The sequence below is a fragment of the Dipodomys spectabilis genome, unplaced genomic scaffold, assembly GCF_019054845.1.
Source record: "Dipodomys spectabilis isolate Male_0828 unplaced genomic scaffold, ASM1905484v1 ptg000436l, whole genome shotgun sequence".
NCBI lineage: Eukaryota > Metazoa > Chordata > Mammalia > Rodentia > Heteromyidae > Dipodomys > Dipodomys spectabilis.
The window spans coordinates 8,359,555-8,376,335 of record NW_024871113.1 but is presented as its reverse complement, the minus strand read 5'-3'; the positions used below and the strand labels follow the sequence as shown (position 1 = coordinate 8,376,335).

Sequence of the window (16,781 nt, the reverse complement as noted above, 5' to 3'; positions counted from 1 at the left end):
AGTTCTCAAGCCCTGAGTTTAAGCCCCATGACAGGCAAAAAACAAAACAAAACAAAACAAAAATTTCCTATTTTCTCTATACTAAAGTGACTTGTGTATTTTTGATCTATCATTTATTGGTGACTTCCTGCCTCATATGACTTGATTGGGTTGGTTGGTGGGTGTTGCCTGACACAGCAGCCTAGGAAAGTTACGTTGCCTACTATTCTCCATCTTTGATCTAATGGCCAGAAGAGGTCAACTGAGCTATGGACATGCTTGCTGGACTTTTCTCAGGGAGGATTCTCTTACATAGTTTTCTTTGATAGTCCCTTTCATTCACCTTTTAACTTTTGTTGTTTATAATCTGCTTAGCCATATTTGAATTGTAAATTGCTAAAAAAAATTGGAGTAAAATGTAAAAACTTGCAGCTAAAATTTAAGAAGGGATATCAAAATAATTCACAGTAAAATAAAAATTAAAAACACCTGTGTTTTTAGACAGCATAGTATAATTTATTATTTTTTGCATTATATTAGTACTTAAGTTGTACCCATTAACTTTTTGTTCCTCCAAAAGCTTTTAACTTTTTAATAAGCAAATTATTAACTCCCTCTTCCCTGGAGGGCTAATTATCCAGTTCTCCTCAGTGAAAGTGAATGGCTGAGATGGTACTGAGTTTATGCTAAAATGGGAGAGATGGGCATTCCTTAACTAGTGATTGCTAGCTTATTTAACCTCATTGTGCAGTGAATATAAAATATGAAAAATTTGAAAAGCCAGATTTTACACTTTGTGAAAAAAGTATAGCAAAGTGTTTTCCCCCTCCCTTGGCCTTTGCCTTTTTTTTTATTCTACTGGTCCTGGGCTTGAACTCTGGGCTAGGGTGCTGTCCCTGAACTTTTTTGTTCAAGGCTAACACTCCACCACCTGAGCCACAGCCAGTTTTGTGGTTAATTGGAGATAAGAGTCATGTGGAATTAAAAAAATATATATTTTATTGTAAAGATATTGTACAGAGGGGTTACAGTTACATGCAAGGTAATGAGTCCATTTCCATTGTTACCCCCTTCTTTGTTTTTCCCCTACCATCACTTTCCTCCCCACCTCCCCAACTCCTCCCTCCCCACCCCCAGAAGTTGTAAAGTTCATTTTCAGTGTAGTGTCTTGTACATCTCATTGTTACAATGGGTCATCCTGTATCCTTATTTTAGCATTTTGTTATTTCCCTTCCCCTCCCCAAATTAGAAAAATGCATCTACAAGGTGCAGGACACCAGAATCAAATACAGTGACAACAGGGGTTGTACCATGGGTGAAGAACATACAAAGAAACAAATAAACAAAAAAATCACATAGTACATTATTAGTACATTAAAAAGAACAACAAGAAAGATAAAATCTCATGTCCCTATCTTGGGCTTCATTTCACTTAGCATCAGGTTATATGGTCATATGTACATAGCTTTAGACCTCTTCTGCTTGTCCTAGACATATACTAGTTATTGAAGATAAGAAAAAAATAATGGCCAGTAGACACATGAAGAAATGCTCCACTTTTCTAGTCATAAAAGAAATGCAAATCAAAAAAACATTGAGATTCCACCTCACCCTAGTTAGAACGGTAATAATCAAGAAATCTAATAACAACAGATGCTGGAGGGGATGTGGCCAAAAGGGAACCCTGCTTCATTGTTGGTGGGAATGTAAACTTGTTCAACCACTTTGGAAAGCAGTATGGAGGTTCCTCAAAAAAACTACACATAGAGCTCCCCTATAACCCAGCAATCCCACTTTTAGGCATTTACCCAAATGATCACAAACAAGGCCATACTAAAGCTACCAGTACAACTATGTTTATCGCAACACTATTCACCATAGCTAAGATATGGAACCAACCCAGATGCACCACAGTAGATGAATGGATCAAGAAAATGTGGTGTATATATATATATATATATGTATATATATTTTCATATATATACATATATATATACACACACAGACACACACAGACACAGACAGACACACATGCACACACACACACACACACACACACACACACACACACACACACACACACACACAATGGAATTCTATGCCTCCATCAGAAATGGAAAGACTTGGAAAAAATTATATTAAGTGAGGTAAGCCAGACCCAAAGAAACATAGATCCCTTGGTTTCATATGCAATTTTTTTCCCAGGCTGGTTTTGAACCATGAGACTCAAATCTTAGCATCCTGTGTAGGTAGGATTACAGGCATGAGCCACTGGCACCTAGCTAGCGCTTGCTTTCTGCCAAGGTTTTAAAAATCTACTGTCAAGGCATAGACATGCATTTCATAGTTAATTAAAATATGTAATATTTATGTAAAAGGGATTATTTTCATAACTTTTCCTGATCTAAAATACTATAAAGTTAACCCTAAGTATTACCCTTCCACATGCCATACAGCAGTTTGTAAATTTTTGGTATATGACTACACATAGAAGGTTATAATTAAGAAGGCTTTCTTTATAAGTTAGATTCCCCCAGAAGAGTTTTGTCTTGTAAATGTTAAAACCCAGACAGCTGTTCAGTTATTCTATAATATGTTTTGTAAAATAGTTAATTTTGGTTTTAATATTCGAAATAATTGATAACTCTTGTACTTAAGATCCCTGAAACATTTTAAAACAGATTTTCCAAATTAAAGCTGCATCCCTTTTTCCTGACTTCTTTTTATTAGCATACATTAGTTGTACAAAATAATAGGTTTTCATTGTGACGTTTTAATACATGCATGCAATGTACTTTGGTCACATTCAACCTTGTTACTCTTCCTTCCCTTAAATCCCATTATGAGGCTGCATCTCTAATAAAGTTTGCAACTAGAAAAAAGGATTAATTACCGTTTAAGATTTTGAAAAGAAAATGTTGGACTCAACTTTTAAACACTTAGTGGGACTGGAGGTTCAGTTATTCTGAGTACTCACGGCATTCAGATGTTTCTGCCTTGAAGGGATATGGGGAAGTCATTCGGTAATAATTAGCAAAATATTTGTCCAGTTGCAGAGACCATCCGTTATTGTCTCCTAAAAAAATCAGATAGCAGGAAAATTATAAACAAACATATAAGCAAAACAAAACAACAGCATCTGGGTGTTTGGGAAAATAAGTCTCAAGCTTGTTGATTATTTATCTTCCAGGAAGTTGGTGCAATTGTAGCAAGACGATGGGTCCCTAGTCTCCCAAGTTTAATAAGAGTGCAGTGATCCTGCCTCAATTAGTATGTAGACCAAACCTGAACAAGAGGTATTTGAGACATACTAAAGTAAAGCGCACTGCTCTTAGCACTTTGTTTCCCTAAATATTCTTCAGTCATTCAAACTTATGCTGGAGATATACTAACATGGATAGGTGGCTGTGATGATTACATTTAGAAAAAACAAACAAACAAAAAAACAAAAACAAAGGGAAACACAACCAGTGTGATCTCATTCTTTTTTCAGAGATCTCATTCCTTTTTTCTGCTTAGGCATTTTGGCATTCAGTGATTATTCTCTCTTATTAAGCAAACAAACATAACAAATACCATAGTTTCATTCATTAATTTCATCATTATTTATTAGTGGAGTGCTTTATTTTGGATCTTCAATAGCTCTAAAAGGCCTATGTGTTAAAAGGCGTGGTCTCAACGTGGTGTTATTGAGAAGCTCTTGAAACTTTAAGGGGTGGGGCCTAGTGAGAGGTCTTTTGGACATTGGGGGTGTGCCCTCAAATAGGACAGCAGGAGTCCTGCTGTTTCTTCCACTCTCTGTACTTTTTACCACTTCCTTACCTGGTCATGAAGTGAATGGGCTTCTTCTACACTAGACTCTGCCATCATGTTCTATTTATCACAGGCCAAAACAATAGTACATGGACTGTGAGCTTCTGAACTGTTAGCTAAAACAAATCTTTCGTATTTTTTAATTTGATCTATCTCAAGTAATTGTTATAATAATAAAAATTTAATTAGTAGAGGGATGAGAAGAATATAATTTTCGAAGTGAAATACCTCAAGATGCTTTAGTTGTTTTTAGGTGTAAGGGAGAATAAAGACACTTGTGAGGGAATGGACTAGTGGAAAGGGATTGGAGCAGTTTTTCTGGAGGCCTTTGTGCATGGTATAAAACTATTTTCTTGGTTGAGATTTGAATGCGATTCTCTAGAGGTACTAAGTTTCTTTTTAGGAAACGGTTCCAGGATTCTTGAAAAATATTCAAACATATGAACACATTCAAATAATAATATTAAATATTAATAATAATAGCAGCCAGGTGCCTGTGGTTCACGCCTGTAATCCTAGCTACTCAGGAGGCTGAGATCTGAGGATCATGGTTCAAAGACAGCCCAGGCAGGAAAGTCTGTGATACTCTTATCTCCAATAAACTACTAGAAAACCAGAAGTGGCGCTGTGGCTCAAGTGGTAGAGTGCTAGCTTTGAGCTAAGAGTGCAGGGACAGCGCCCAGGCCCAGAGTTCAAGCCCCACTACTGACAAAAAAAAAAAAATTAAATCTAGCATTGCTTTTTGAAATTATTTCTGCCATACACAAGACAGTTGTTCTTGGGATGGCTTTGTACCAACAAATTCTTCCCCTTTCCTGCTGCACCTTCTCAAGAGCTATAGAATATTCTGGAAACTTGGCATCCTGAGATGCAGAGGGACTGATAGGATGGGCCTTGTTCTTTCCTTCATAAGGGGCTTAAAGTCTGGAGTTGGGGAGCAGCTACCAGGGACAGCCCTGGCTTAAGGTCTTCTTTTCTGAAATAGGATGTCCCTCAAAGCTTTGCCCAGTGAGTCACATTTCCCCAGAGGCACAGAACCCTGTGGCCCTTCAGCGCTGCAGTTAAGACCTTACATCTTGAGTAGCTTTCCTGAGTCTTGAGGGTCCAACCCTCTATGGATCTTTAGCTCCTTTTGTTTCTTGATGCTTTTCTCCACAAAACAAATCAATTCTATATAACTTGATATCTGTGTATTTTGCTTTGTAGACTGAGACAAGTTGGTAACCAGAGCACAGTGAAGCTTCTTTGCCACCCTATGTAATAATTCATAATTATTACATAATTACATAATTAATCAGATAATTCATATGCCTTATTACTCAGTTCATATACTTCAACCTTGTTTAGTTACATAGATTTGGTAAACTCACTTCATATCCATGATTTCAACTCTAATCCACAAGTTTGGAGATTATAGCTCTAGTCTATACTTTTTCTTTCCATTTTTCCTTTGCTTTTTTTTTATTTGTGAGAATCTTCTTGTGTAGACTAGGCTTGCCTTGAACTTAGATCCACCTGCCTCAGCCTTCTGCATGCTGGGATTACAGATACGTGCCACCACACCTCATTATCTAGCCAACACCTTTTCTACTGTGAGGCATAGTTTCCAAAAGTACCAGTTTCTAAAATGAAACTCATTATCTTTTTCTATATAAACTTCTTACTTTCTAGATACTCTGGATTTATGAATAGTTTTCACAATCTATCAAACTTCCCAAATCAGAAAGGTTAAATTTATTGGCATATACTCATCCTTATAACTTTCCTATTTTCCCTTCCATTTGTCCTTATTTTCTCCTTCCTTCGCTTCCCCGTCCCTTCCCTTTCCTTCCTTTTCTTTTCCTCTTCCCTTTCCCTTACCCTTCCCTTCTCTTTCCTTTCCTTTCTAACTTCCTTTCTTGTTGGTACTGGGACTTGAACTCTGGACCTCTTGCTTGACTTTTTTTGCTTATGGTTTATGCTCTACCACTTGATTAATACATCTAATGTAGAATTTTTCTGGTTAATTGGAGATAGACTCTAAAGACTTTTCTGCCCAGGTTGGCCTCAAACTGAGATCTTCCAGGTCTCAGCTTCCTGAGTAGTTAGGATTAGTGGTATGAGCCACCAGCACTTGACTGTTACTTTATTTTATTTTTCATTTTTTGAAATTTTGCATTTGAGCTCAGGGTGTCCTGATTTCTAGGTAGGTTCTCCACTGTTCAATGCATGTCTCCAGCCCTTTTTGCTGTAGTTGTTTTGCTGTGGTCTTACTTTTTGCCTATTTTGGTCTGTACTGTGGTCTTTGTCCACCCTTGTTTTTAATTTATTTATAGCTAGGATGACAGATGTGTGTCATGAAGGTCAACCTTTTCAATTGAGATGGGGTACCAAGAATTTTTCTGCCTGAGCTGGACTCTAACCATGATCCTCCTGACCCCCATCTTCCCAAGTAACTAGGATTATGGGGGTGAGCTACTAGCACCTAGCTTGTTTTTCTACTTCTCATTCCTCTATGAAGATTACATTTGGGAAGGAAAGGCATTCTATCATAAATACTTAGACTTGTAAAATTAGACTTCCTTTTAGAAATCCCACTAAAAATAAAATCTGGAAAGATTATTGAAACATTATACTTATTGAATTCCCCTTTCTTTAGCATTCCTTTTTAGTTTTAAAACTTCTTTACTACAGAAGATTAAAAAATTAAAGTAGCAAAATAGTATAATGCCATGCCAATTCAGAGTGGAGAGACTTGGTAGAACTCAGTTATAAGTGTAAACTTCAGCTTAGGACTCCAGGAGGCCCCCAGGAGGCCAGGGGAGCCAGGACAGGGAACCCTTGGGCTCTGATAACAGGAGGATGACATCTTAGCTGAAGAGACAGGAGGAGGAGAAGGAAATTTGAAAGATTGCTTTCATAGTGCCAAATGGAGTCCATAGCTTCCTAAGTCTGTTAGATATGTGGACACCTTCCTTCTCCACTCTGTTTCCAATTTAGAATACTTTCTTATGTTTTAGAAGTTGATAACTTAAATCTATATTCTCAACTCTCAGCAATAAAGGCTCTTGGAACTGACAAATATTACCATTGAATGCAGTATTGGAATTTAAAGGTATTGGGGCTTGAATACAGGGCCTTTTGCTCTTGTTTGGCTTTTTTTGCTCAAGACTGATGCACTGCCGGTTAAGCTAAAGCTCCATCTCTAGATGCTTTTGCTGGTAAATTGGAGATAGGTTTTGTAAGCACCCTTTTCTCCAGCCTAGAATATTTTCTTTTCCTTGTTCTCCTTCTGAAGGGAGTGAAGATAACAAACTACCAAGAACACAAACACCAGTTGGGTTATCTGGCCTGCTTGCTTTTTAAGATGGTGGCAGTCCTGTTACCATCAGAAAATGGGACTGTCTGGGGGAAGGGAATTCTGCGCATACAATACTCTCTGTCCTCTTGTCAGGATTTAGTATTTTTGCTTTTAATTTTTGTGCCAGCCCTGGGGCTTGAACTCAAGGCCTAGGCTTGTCTCTTAGCTTTTTTGCTCAACACTGGAGCTCTGTCAATTGAGCTACACATCCACTTCTGGCTTTTTGCTGGTTAATTGGAGAAAAAACTCTCACACATTTTCTTGCTGGGGCTAGTTTTGAACTGTGATCCTCAGATCTTAGCCTCCTGAGTAGTAGAATTATAGGTGGGCATCACTGACATCTGCTATGTCCAGGTGTCTGTAGACAGGCTGTCATGTTCATGGGTTGCTTGTCCTCAGTCTGTGCCACCCTTCTCAACTTTCTGGAGCCAGATCTCTTGGCTTGGCGCTCCCACAGCATCTGTGGTCCTCTGTGCTGTCTGTGTAGTGACACTTTCCACCAAGTCTTCACTAATCCTCTGATGTAATAATGATGCTTCACACACCCCTGCCTATCTGCTAGGATTTTAATCAAATTTCTATTTCTGCCTCTGAAAAGAAAGTAAAGAGGCAGACTCTCATAGTTTATGACACACAGCAACAAAAAGTGGCTCAATGTCTAGTTTTGGCTTCCTGGGTTAGTAGTCTCTGTTATAAATTATTAGAATGAGAAGAAAAAATTCTGAAGGCCCTATAGAGGAGATGGTTCTGGTCAATAAAATCTTAAGAGTTTATCCAGGTGCCAGTGGCTCATGCCTGTAATACTAGCAACTGAGGAGGCTGAGAGCTGAGGATCATGATTCAAAACCAGCCCTGGCAGGAAAGTCCAATTAACCACCAGGAAACTGGAAGTGGTGCTGTGGCTCAAGTGGCAGAGTGCTTGCCTTGAGCTGAAGAGCTTAGAGACAGTGCCCAGGCCCAGAGTTCAAGCCCCACAACCGACTAAAACAACCAACCAAACAAACATAAAAACCAGAACCCCCCCCAAAACTTAAAGCTTTACATGATCAGCTCAATAGGACCTTGGGAACTTTCATGATAACCCTGAGAGAAGCTCCCATCTTGCTCACTCATCCTGGGATTAGGTCAGAATTGATTCAGTCCCAAATCATGTAGAAGCTGATCCAAAGGATTATGAGGTTTCAATGTATGCAGAGTTCACATTTTGCCATCTCTCTCTTTTTTTAAAATTCTGGTACTAAGTCTTGACTCTAGGGCTTCATGCTTTCAATAGGCTTTTTCACTTCACTCATGGTTGAGTCACGCCTCTAGTCTGACATTTTGCTGGTTAACTAGAAATGGAGTTTTGCAGACTTTTCTGTTGGGGCTGGGTTCAAATCTTGATTCTCTAGGTCTCAGTCTTTTAAGTTGCCATGATTACAGACTTGTGCCTGGCTGCTCTAGTTATTTTGGAGATAGGTTGTCACTTTTTCCCTGGGCAACCTGGGTTGAGGTCCTTCTATTCACACTTCCTGCCATAGTTGGGATAACAGGTACCTGGCCACCACATGCAGCACTTTTTTGTTGAGATGAGTGTTTTGAAAACTTTTATGCCCAGTTGGGACTGAACAGCTTTCTTCTCCATTTTTATTTCCCATGTAGTTAAGATTACAGATGTGAGCCACCAGAAGCCATCCCTTTGGTCATTATTATCATCTGCACTTACAGATGGATAAATTGATTCTGAGAACTTTAATCATTTGGCTTAAAACAGAATTATTAAAAGAAACAAAAAATTTAGAATAACAGCTAGGTGCTGGTGGCTCAAGCTACTGAGAACACTGAGGCCTTGGGGGACTGAGATTCAAGGACAGTTTGTGAAGAAAAGCTCACTAGATTCCATTGCCAATTAACCAACCAAAGCCAGGCTGGAGGTAGAGGACCAGTCTAGCAAATTCAAGGCTCTTAGTTCAAACACCAATACTGACCAAAAAAAAAAAAAAAAAAGGATAAAAATTTGTACTTTCTTTTTGTTTCCAAGCTAAAGAAAGTAATCAGTTTATAGCATATATATCCCCAACATATATCAACATATATATCATATATATACATATATGCATATCCAATACATATATCATGTGTGTATATATATATATATATATATATATATATATATGCAACTTCTGTGTTATACCAGTTTTAAATATTTGTTATTTTCTGTTTCAGTTATTGAGGTTTATAGAGGTTCAGAGGATGATACTTCCAACCTATAGTTCTTGGCATGCTAACTTTCAATGATGCTAGAAGGCCTCAGATGTAGCCTTAGAAGCAGTTTCTCTCTGTCTTCTGCCCTCCTATCTCTCATCCCTTTTCCTCCTCTCTAGTGAGTTATAGAAACCAGACTTAATCTTCTCTAAAGAGGCTCTCTCCTCAAAGCAAGTTACAAAACCTACAAATAAGGCTGTCATTTTTTCCCTCTGCCATTCTGTGTAGGAGCTGGCCAGAAAGAAATTCTCTGACTTGTCTTACCTTGTAATTTCTAATAAAATTCTTATTCCAGAAGAGGTCCTGTCCCATATTAGGAGGAAAGGAAAGTTCTTTTTTGGTTAGGCCCAGAATTAGCTGAAAGGCAGGCTGCCTGAGTTTCTTTTCTGAGACTACTAACATTACTACACACCTTTCATGTGTCACTTTTCTATATAGCTGTCCATTCTTCATCAAATCTAAGCACGAAAAACAGTCCTCTTGGGTCTTTGGGATCTGTGTTTTTTTTTTTTTTTTGGGTCCAGTCGTGGGGCCTGAACTCTGGGCCTGAGCACTGTCCCTCAGCTCTTCAGCTCAAGGCTAGCGCTCTACCACTTGAGCCACAGCACCATTTCTGGCTTTTTTCTTTTTGCTTATGTGGTGTTGAGGAATTGAGGGCCTCAGGCATGCAAGGCAAGTGCTCTACCACTGAGCCAACTTCCCAGCCCCATGGGGGATCTGTGTTTTTGAAAGCTCTGGCGTGACATCAAACTTTGATTAAATAAATGTGTTTGCTTTTCTCTTGCTAACTTGTCTTACTGTGGAAGGAAAGGGACAGGGAAAGGATGGTCCTTTCCAAGCACTTTTGTCAGAATTGTGTGAATAACACAAATATCCATTTAATTAAAAACCAAGAAGTTAGTTCGAATTTAATTTTGTTATTATTTTAAGTCATAGAACCAATGAAGATTTGCAAATCATAAAGTATTGCTGACAATTTTCAGAGCAGCATTATGAACTATTAGACATCTATAAAATTACAAATGAATCATGGAAGTAGATGGATCATTTGGTTCCAGGTATGTCAATATATTGATTATTCTTTGTGTGTGTGTGTGAAACTGGTGCTCAAACCCAGTATCTGAAGCATGCTAGATTAGCATTCTACCAATACACCACATCTCAGCTGCTTATTGTATAAAAATAACATAGACTAAATTGTACCAAGTGTTTGTGCATCTGCAGAGAACCAGTGAGAAGTAGGCTTTGAAGTCTGATGAGGCTGCCAGGGCTGGTATCAGTCTGGGAGGAGCAAGGGCATTTGTTCATGTCTGTGTTCTTGATATTTTCACCCAGTCTTGAGAAATAGCAGGGAAGTTAGGTGAGACAGCTACTAGAGCACAGAGCTGTTTTGTGGGTGGAGCCACGCTGATGCTATGAAATTGACCACAGGAAGGCCTGGACCACTTCATGATTATTTTCTGTATACTGATTTAGTGTGTCTTGTATTTAATTGAGCCTTTAGAAATAGACTACTTAAGTTGTCATTTTTTTTTAACCACTAATAGTGCTTAAAATTATAGCTTGGTGTCCTTTCCTGATCCTTTGTCTGTACCATTGCATTCTATCCCTGTGATGTTTAAAGAAGAGAAATATAGATCCTCAGAGACAACACTCTAGTCCAACAAATAGAAATGATGCAGTTCACGCAGCATTCTTTGCTCTTTCTCATTCTTACTCTTTCTCTTATTTTCTGTTTTCTTTGTCTTTCTTTGTCTTTGTTTCTCTAGCCCTCTCTCTCTCTACATCTTTCTGTTTATTTGTCTGTCTGTTGCCCTGTTTGTCTGTCTGCCTGCCTGTCTGCCTATCTGTCTGTCTCTGTCTCTCTTCTCTCTTACACACACACACACACACACACACACACACACACACACACACACACACCCTCTGCCAGGAAGGAAATAGGAATTTCTGACCAACTGAAAGAAATAGGACAAACCTACTTTCATTTCCCTAGGTCAGAGTGTTTATTTTATGGAAAAATTTTAAAATAACAAATTCTTCCAACAAAAAAGTTTTTGTAATTAGGTTTTAATCTTCTTTCTGCCTCCTCAAGGTATTTCCTTCTTATTGTCCCTCACTTCCTCCCACCAGAAAGCAGGAATATTGAACATGAGAAATGTAGCCAACTATAAAGTTAGAATGTTAACATTTTTAAAGAAAATAGAAAATGTATGTGTTTCTATATTTTACATCTCATAGTCTTGATATTTTAGGGATATACTGAGCTGTGAGCAAACTGCTTTTTTTGTACTTTAGTAAGTGGTTGGCTAAAATTGTTATTGTTTTTTTTAATTGAGGCAACCTAGGGTAATGTAAAGAGCAAGTTAGAAAGAAAATGATATTTTTACCTAAAAGATGATATAATGATTCTGTGAGTAAAATTTAAAGCATAGATCCCTAGAAATCTGGTCTTGTCTGCTGTGTGAGCTTAATATTGTTGAATAAATGAGTGAATGAAGGAATAAAAATCTTTCCTTAAAAATACTCTAGAGAAAATTCAATCCTGTTAATGGTAAAATAAAATTCTAGGCTCTACCTTGAGGTTCTGAGAAATTGAGCCAGTGTGGGGCCTAGAGGGTTGTGTGTTTTATGGAGCACGTCTTAGAGGATCTGTATTATGAGATCTGCCACCATCAGCCATAGCCCTCCAAACCCTGCAATGAGGAGAGCTTGATTTAGCCACTCAAAGTCTTGTGTCCCAGAGGGGGCATATTTCTTTCTTTAGTGAAGCTCTTGCTGACTGACAGCTATAGACAGGTAGCCCAACAGACTCAAATAAGAGTCACACAGTTGGCCCTCAATACAAGGGCCTTTTGCATATGCTATTTTATTGCATTCATTAAAATTTTATCTTTCCATGCTTCTTTATGTATATATTGCATCTCATTATATTATGATAGGGAATAGTCTGAACCTATGTATTATTGTATACCTCAGTGACTGTGGGAGGTACTTTTAATATATAGTTTAAATATAGCTCTTCCTGGCTCTTATAAGTGTATAAAGTACATATTATGCTAAAACAATTCAAATGTTCTTTAACTTACAGTGGGGCTATATATACTATGTTGAAATTGTTCTAAGTAGAAAAAAACCTACTGGGGGCTGAGAAGGTGGCTCAGTGGTAGAGTGCTTGCCTTGCATGCATGAGGCCCTGGGTTCGATTCCTCAGTACCACATCAGCAGAAAAAGCTGGAAGTAGCTCAAGTGGTACAACGCTAGCCTTGAGCTGAAGAGCTGAGGGACAGTGCCCAGAGTTCAGGCCCCATGACTGGCAACAAAACAAAACCAAACAAAAACTACTGAACATCATAGCTTAGCAGCTCAGCACACTAGAATATGGGATGTTCCCTTCCATGGTTGTATGGCTGGCTGGGACCTGTGGCTTGCTGTACTGCTCAGCACCATGAGAAAGTATTGTTTCATAATCACTCTCTAGGTGCTGTGAATTGTCATCATTGGGAAGCAAGTTTTATATTCACTTTGAGTGTCTATTTAAAAATGATTTCTGGACTCCAATCTTTTTTATTTTATATATATATATATATATTGTTGTTGTTGATCCTGGAGCTTGAATTCTGGGCCTGGGTGCTGTCTCTGAGCTCTTCAGCTCAAGGTGAGCACTCTACCACTTGAGCCACAGTACCACTTCTGGTTTTCTGTGGTTAATTGGAGATAAGAGTCTCATAGAGTTTCCTGCCTGGGCTGTCTTTGAACCGTGATCCTCAGATCTCAGCCTCCTGAGTAGCTAGGGTCACAGGTGTGAGCTGCCAATGCCTAGCTTTATTATATATGTATTTCTAAGAGTAGGGTGTAGGATCCAGTTTCTTATGGTAGCCCTGTAGGTGGCTCAGCTGCAGGTGGTCACCTGCAGGCTTCTTTAGATTTCCAGGGGCAAACCTCGGTTCCTTTTTTTTTTTGTCGGCCCTAGGGCTTGAAGTCTGGGCCTGGGTGCTGTCCTTTAGCTCTTCAGCTCAAGACTAGCACTCTATCTCTTGAGCCACAGCACCACTTCCAGTTTTCTAAGTGGTTTATTGGAGATAAGAGTCTCATGGACTTTCCTGCCTGGGCGGCTTTGAACTGTGATCCTCAGATCTCAGCCTCCTGAATAGCTAGGACTACAGGCGTGAGACACCAGCGCATGGCCTACCTGGGGTCTTTTGATGTCTAGGTTTGTTTTTTAGAGGTTGTGGGAATGGAACCCAGGCCCTTCTACATGCTGAATAAGTGGTGTACCATGTGTTACACTTCTAATCCTGTGTGTATGTGTGTGTGTGTGTGCTGGGCCTAGGGCTTGAACTCAGGACCTGGGCATTGTCCCTGAGCTTCTCAGGGCTAGTGCTCTACCACTTGAGCCACAGCTGCACTTCTGCTTTTTTTGGGGGGGGGTAGTTTATGGGAGGCAAGAGTCTAATGGACTTTTCTGCCCAGACTGGCAGAACAGTGTTTCTCAGATGTCAGTCCCCTGAGTAATTAGGAATAACTAAGTAGTTAGCAGGCTGTCATGAACCATCAGCTCCAGGCTACTCCTGGGTTTTGAATAATGAAAATTAAGGGACTTAGATTTCTATCAGATCAAAGGAAGGTATGATGATTCTGTATAATATGTGGGTTGCTCTTTCATTAGGATGAAGGAAATCAGCAGTTAGGTTATAAAGTATATGCACTATTGGTTTATGCTTAATTCTCATATTCCCTTAACTTTCAGCAGTGATTTCTAGGACACAGCCAAGCATCTTGTATTCATAAAGTGATGATCCCCCAGAGGAGAAGATACTGAGCCCCTGAGTCCTGGTTTGTAACCTGGCCAGACAGATCAGTTCATCAAACTAGCTGTGAGGGATTCCTTGAATTTTAATTTGCTGGATACAATGTGTTTTTTCTGGGGTCTTCATGTCATTGGAGGAACTGTCTGGAGAAATCTAGGCATCTTTTTAAGTAAATTGAGGCCACAAAGAAGCTATCTCTGTATCTTTATCTAGCAGGAAACATTCTGAAAGGCACTTCTGTGTGGAGGGTTAAGGACTGTTGTTTTTATTTTGCCTTAATTTTTCTTGTTTTTCAGTTGGTTTCTCTAAGTTATTTAAAGTTGGGTATAGAGATCTTCCTGACTTAGCCTGCTGAGCATCTGGGATCATAGATGCATAGCACTCAGCTTGTAAGCATTGTTGTATTAACAATACTTACAATTAATATGTTTATTAACAGAAAAACATATTTGAAAATAAAAATAAGTTTGTATTAGAGAAGGAAAAGTTTCCACTGCTTATACTATTTTGAGAATAATAAATGTCATTTTGAATAGAGAATATGTATATTGTATGATATAATATAGAATATATATGATATGTTATATATAATGAATATTGTATATTAATAAAATAATTTAGGAGCGATATCATTTTTTTTTTTTTTTTTTTGGTCGGCCGTGGGGCTTGAACTCTGGGCCTGGGCGCTGTCCCTCAGCTCTTCAGCTCAAGGCGAGCGCTCTACCACTTGAGCTACAGCGCCACTTCCAGTTTTCTGGTGGTTTATTGGAGATAGGAGTCTCACAGTCTCTCCTGCCCGGGCTGGCTTTGAACCGCGATCCTCAGATCTCAGCCTCCTGAGTAGCTAGGATTACAGGCGTGAGCCACCAGTGCCCGGCTGCGATATCATTTTTCTTCCTATATTTTCAACCTTAAGAAAAACAAACCACCAACCTCAGTAGAGTCTTCTGAAATAGAACATCTAACTTGAACATCTTGAAACTGCTTGGCATTCTGACAGGTAATAAGAAACCTATTTAGAAGATCTTCACTAGCCAGACAATGGACAAGGGTCTCATATTTAAAATATATCTTGAATTCAAAAAATTAAATCCCCCAACAATAAATCTTCGAAGAAAAACTGCCCAATAAACAAGTGGACTAAAGACTTAAAGAGAAACTTCTCTGAAGAGGAAAGAAGGATGGCCAGTAGACACATGAAGAAATGCTCAACTTCCCTAGCCATAAAAGAAATGCAAATCAAAACAACATTGAGATACCATCTCACCCCAGTTAGAATGGCAAAAATCAAGAACTCTAATAACAACAGATGCTGGAGGGGATGTGGACAGAAGGGAACCTTACTGTATTGTTGGTGGGAGTGTAAACTTGTTCAGCCACTTTGGAAAGCAGTATGGAGGTTCCTCAAAAGACTCCCTTATGACAGCAATCCCACTTTTGGGCATTTACCCAAATGCTTACAAACAAGACCACACTAAAGCTACCAGCACGACTATGTTTATTGCAGCATTATTTACTATAGCTAAGATATGGAACCAACCCAGATGCCCCTCAGTAGATGAATGGATCAAGAAAATGTGGTATATATACACAATGGAATTCTCTGCCTCCATCAGAAAAAATGACATTGCCCCATTTGTTAGGAAATGGAAAGACTTGGAAAAAATTATATTAAGTGAAATAAGCCAGACCCAAAGAAACATAGGTCCCATGGTTTCCCTTATTTGCAATATCTAGTATATGTATGAGTCAAGCAGAAAAGGTCAGATAAGTTGATGTTAGGGAAATGAACCCTAAGATATGTATTCAAATATTTTTTTTCTTTCATGCGATTGCTTTTAACACATTTATAAGATGATTTCTTTGTTGCTTTGTATGTCCCTCCCCAACAGTATAACCCCTGCTTTCACTGTATTTGATGTTGTTATAATTTGTGGAGGGGAAGGGGAAAAACAAATTGTTTAAATAGGGATATAGGTGGACCCATTGCAACAATAAGATGTACAAGTCTTTATATCGAAAACGAACTTTACAACTTTGGTGCGGGGGTGGGGGGGTGGAGGGGGGGCAGGGAGGATTGGGTGGGGGGGAAAGATGGGAAGGGATGGCAAGGGGAAACAAAGGAGGAGGCTACAATGCTTGATAAGAAACGTACTCATTATCTTGCCCATGTAATTGTAACCCCTCTGCACAGCATTTTCACAATAAAAAAAATAAATAAAGAAACCTATTTAGGACATTATGGAATATTTAGTGTTTCAGAATTTAAAATGAAGGACCATTAAAAATTAAAAGAATCCTTGAAATTACTTGAGAACCTCCTAATCCTATTTAGAAATATATATCACCACATCACACATAAATAAACACTGCTTATCTAACTTTCATAGATTGGTGAATGCCAACTTAGAAACAAAAATATCTTGGGATAATAACAAATTTTTAGTTTCTTACACTCTCTTCCTGTTTCCTTATCTTAGTCAGCTAGAACTTTCCGTGTCTATTGCTTGGAAGGGATCAACAAAGGAGTCCAATTTTTTTTTTTTTTAGTTATTTGTCCTTTATTTAGAAAGTTCAGCAAAATAACAAAGTAT

General features: G+C 38.7%; 1 protein-coding gene across 1 annotated transcript in view; it reads right to left on the bottom strand.

Annotated features, from left to right (window-relative positions):
• The window catches only part of Rxfp1 (relaxin family peptide receptor 1), an 88,900-nt gene that overhangs the window by 57,799 nt on the left and 14,320 nt on the right, over positions 1-16,781 (bottom strand). Inside the window, exon 2 of the mRNA XM_042668401.1 lies at positions 2,957-3,055. Within this exon, the coding sequence (XP_042524335.1) occupies positions 2,957-2,999 (43 nt within the window). The 5' untranslated portion in view covers positions 3,000-3,055. The remainder of the gene's footprint in view (positions 1-2,956; positions 3,056-16,781) is intronic.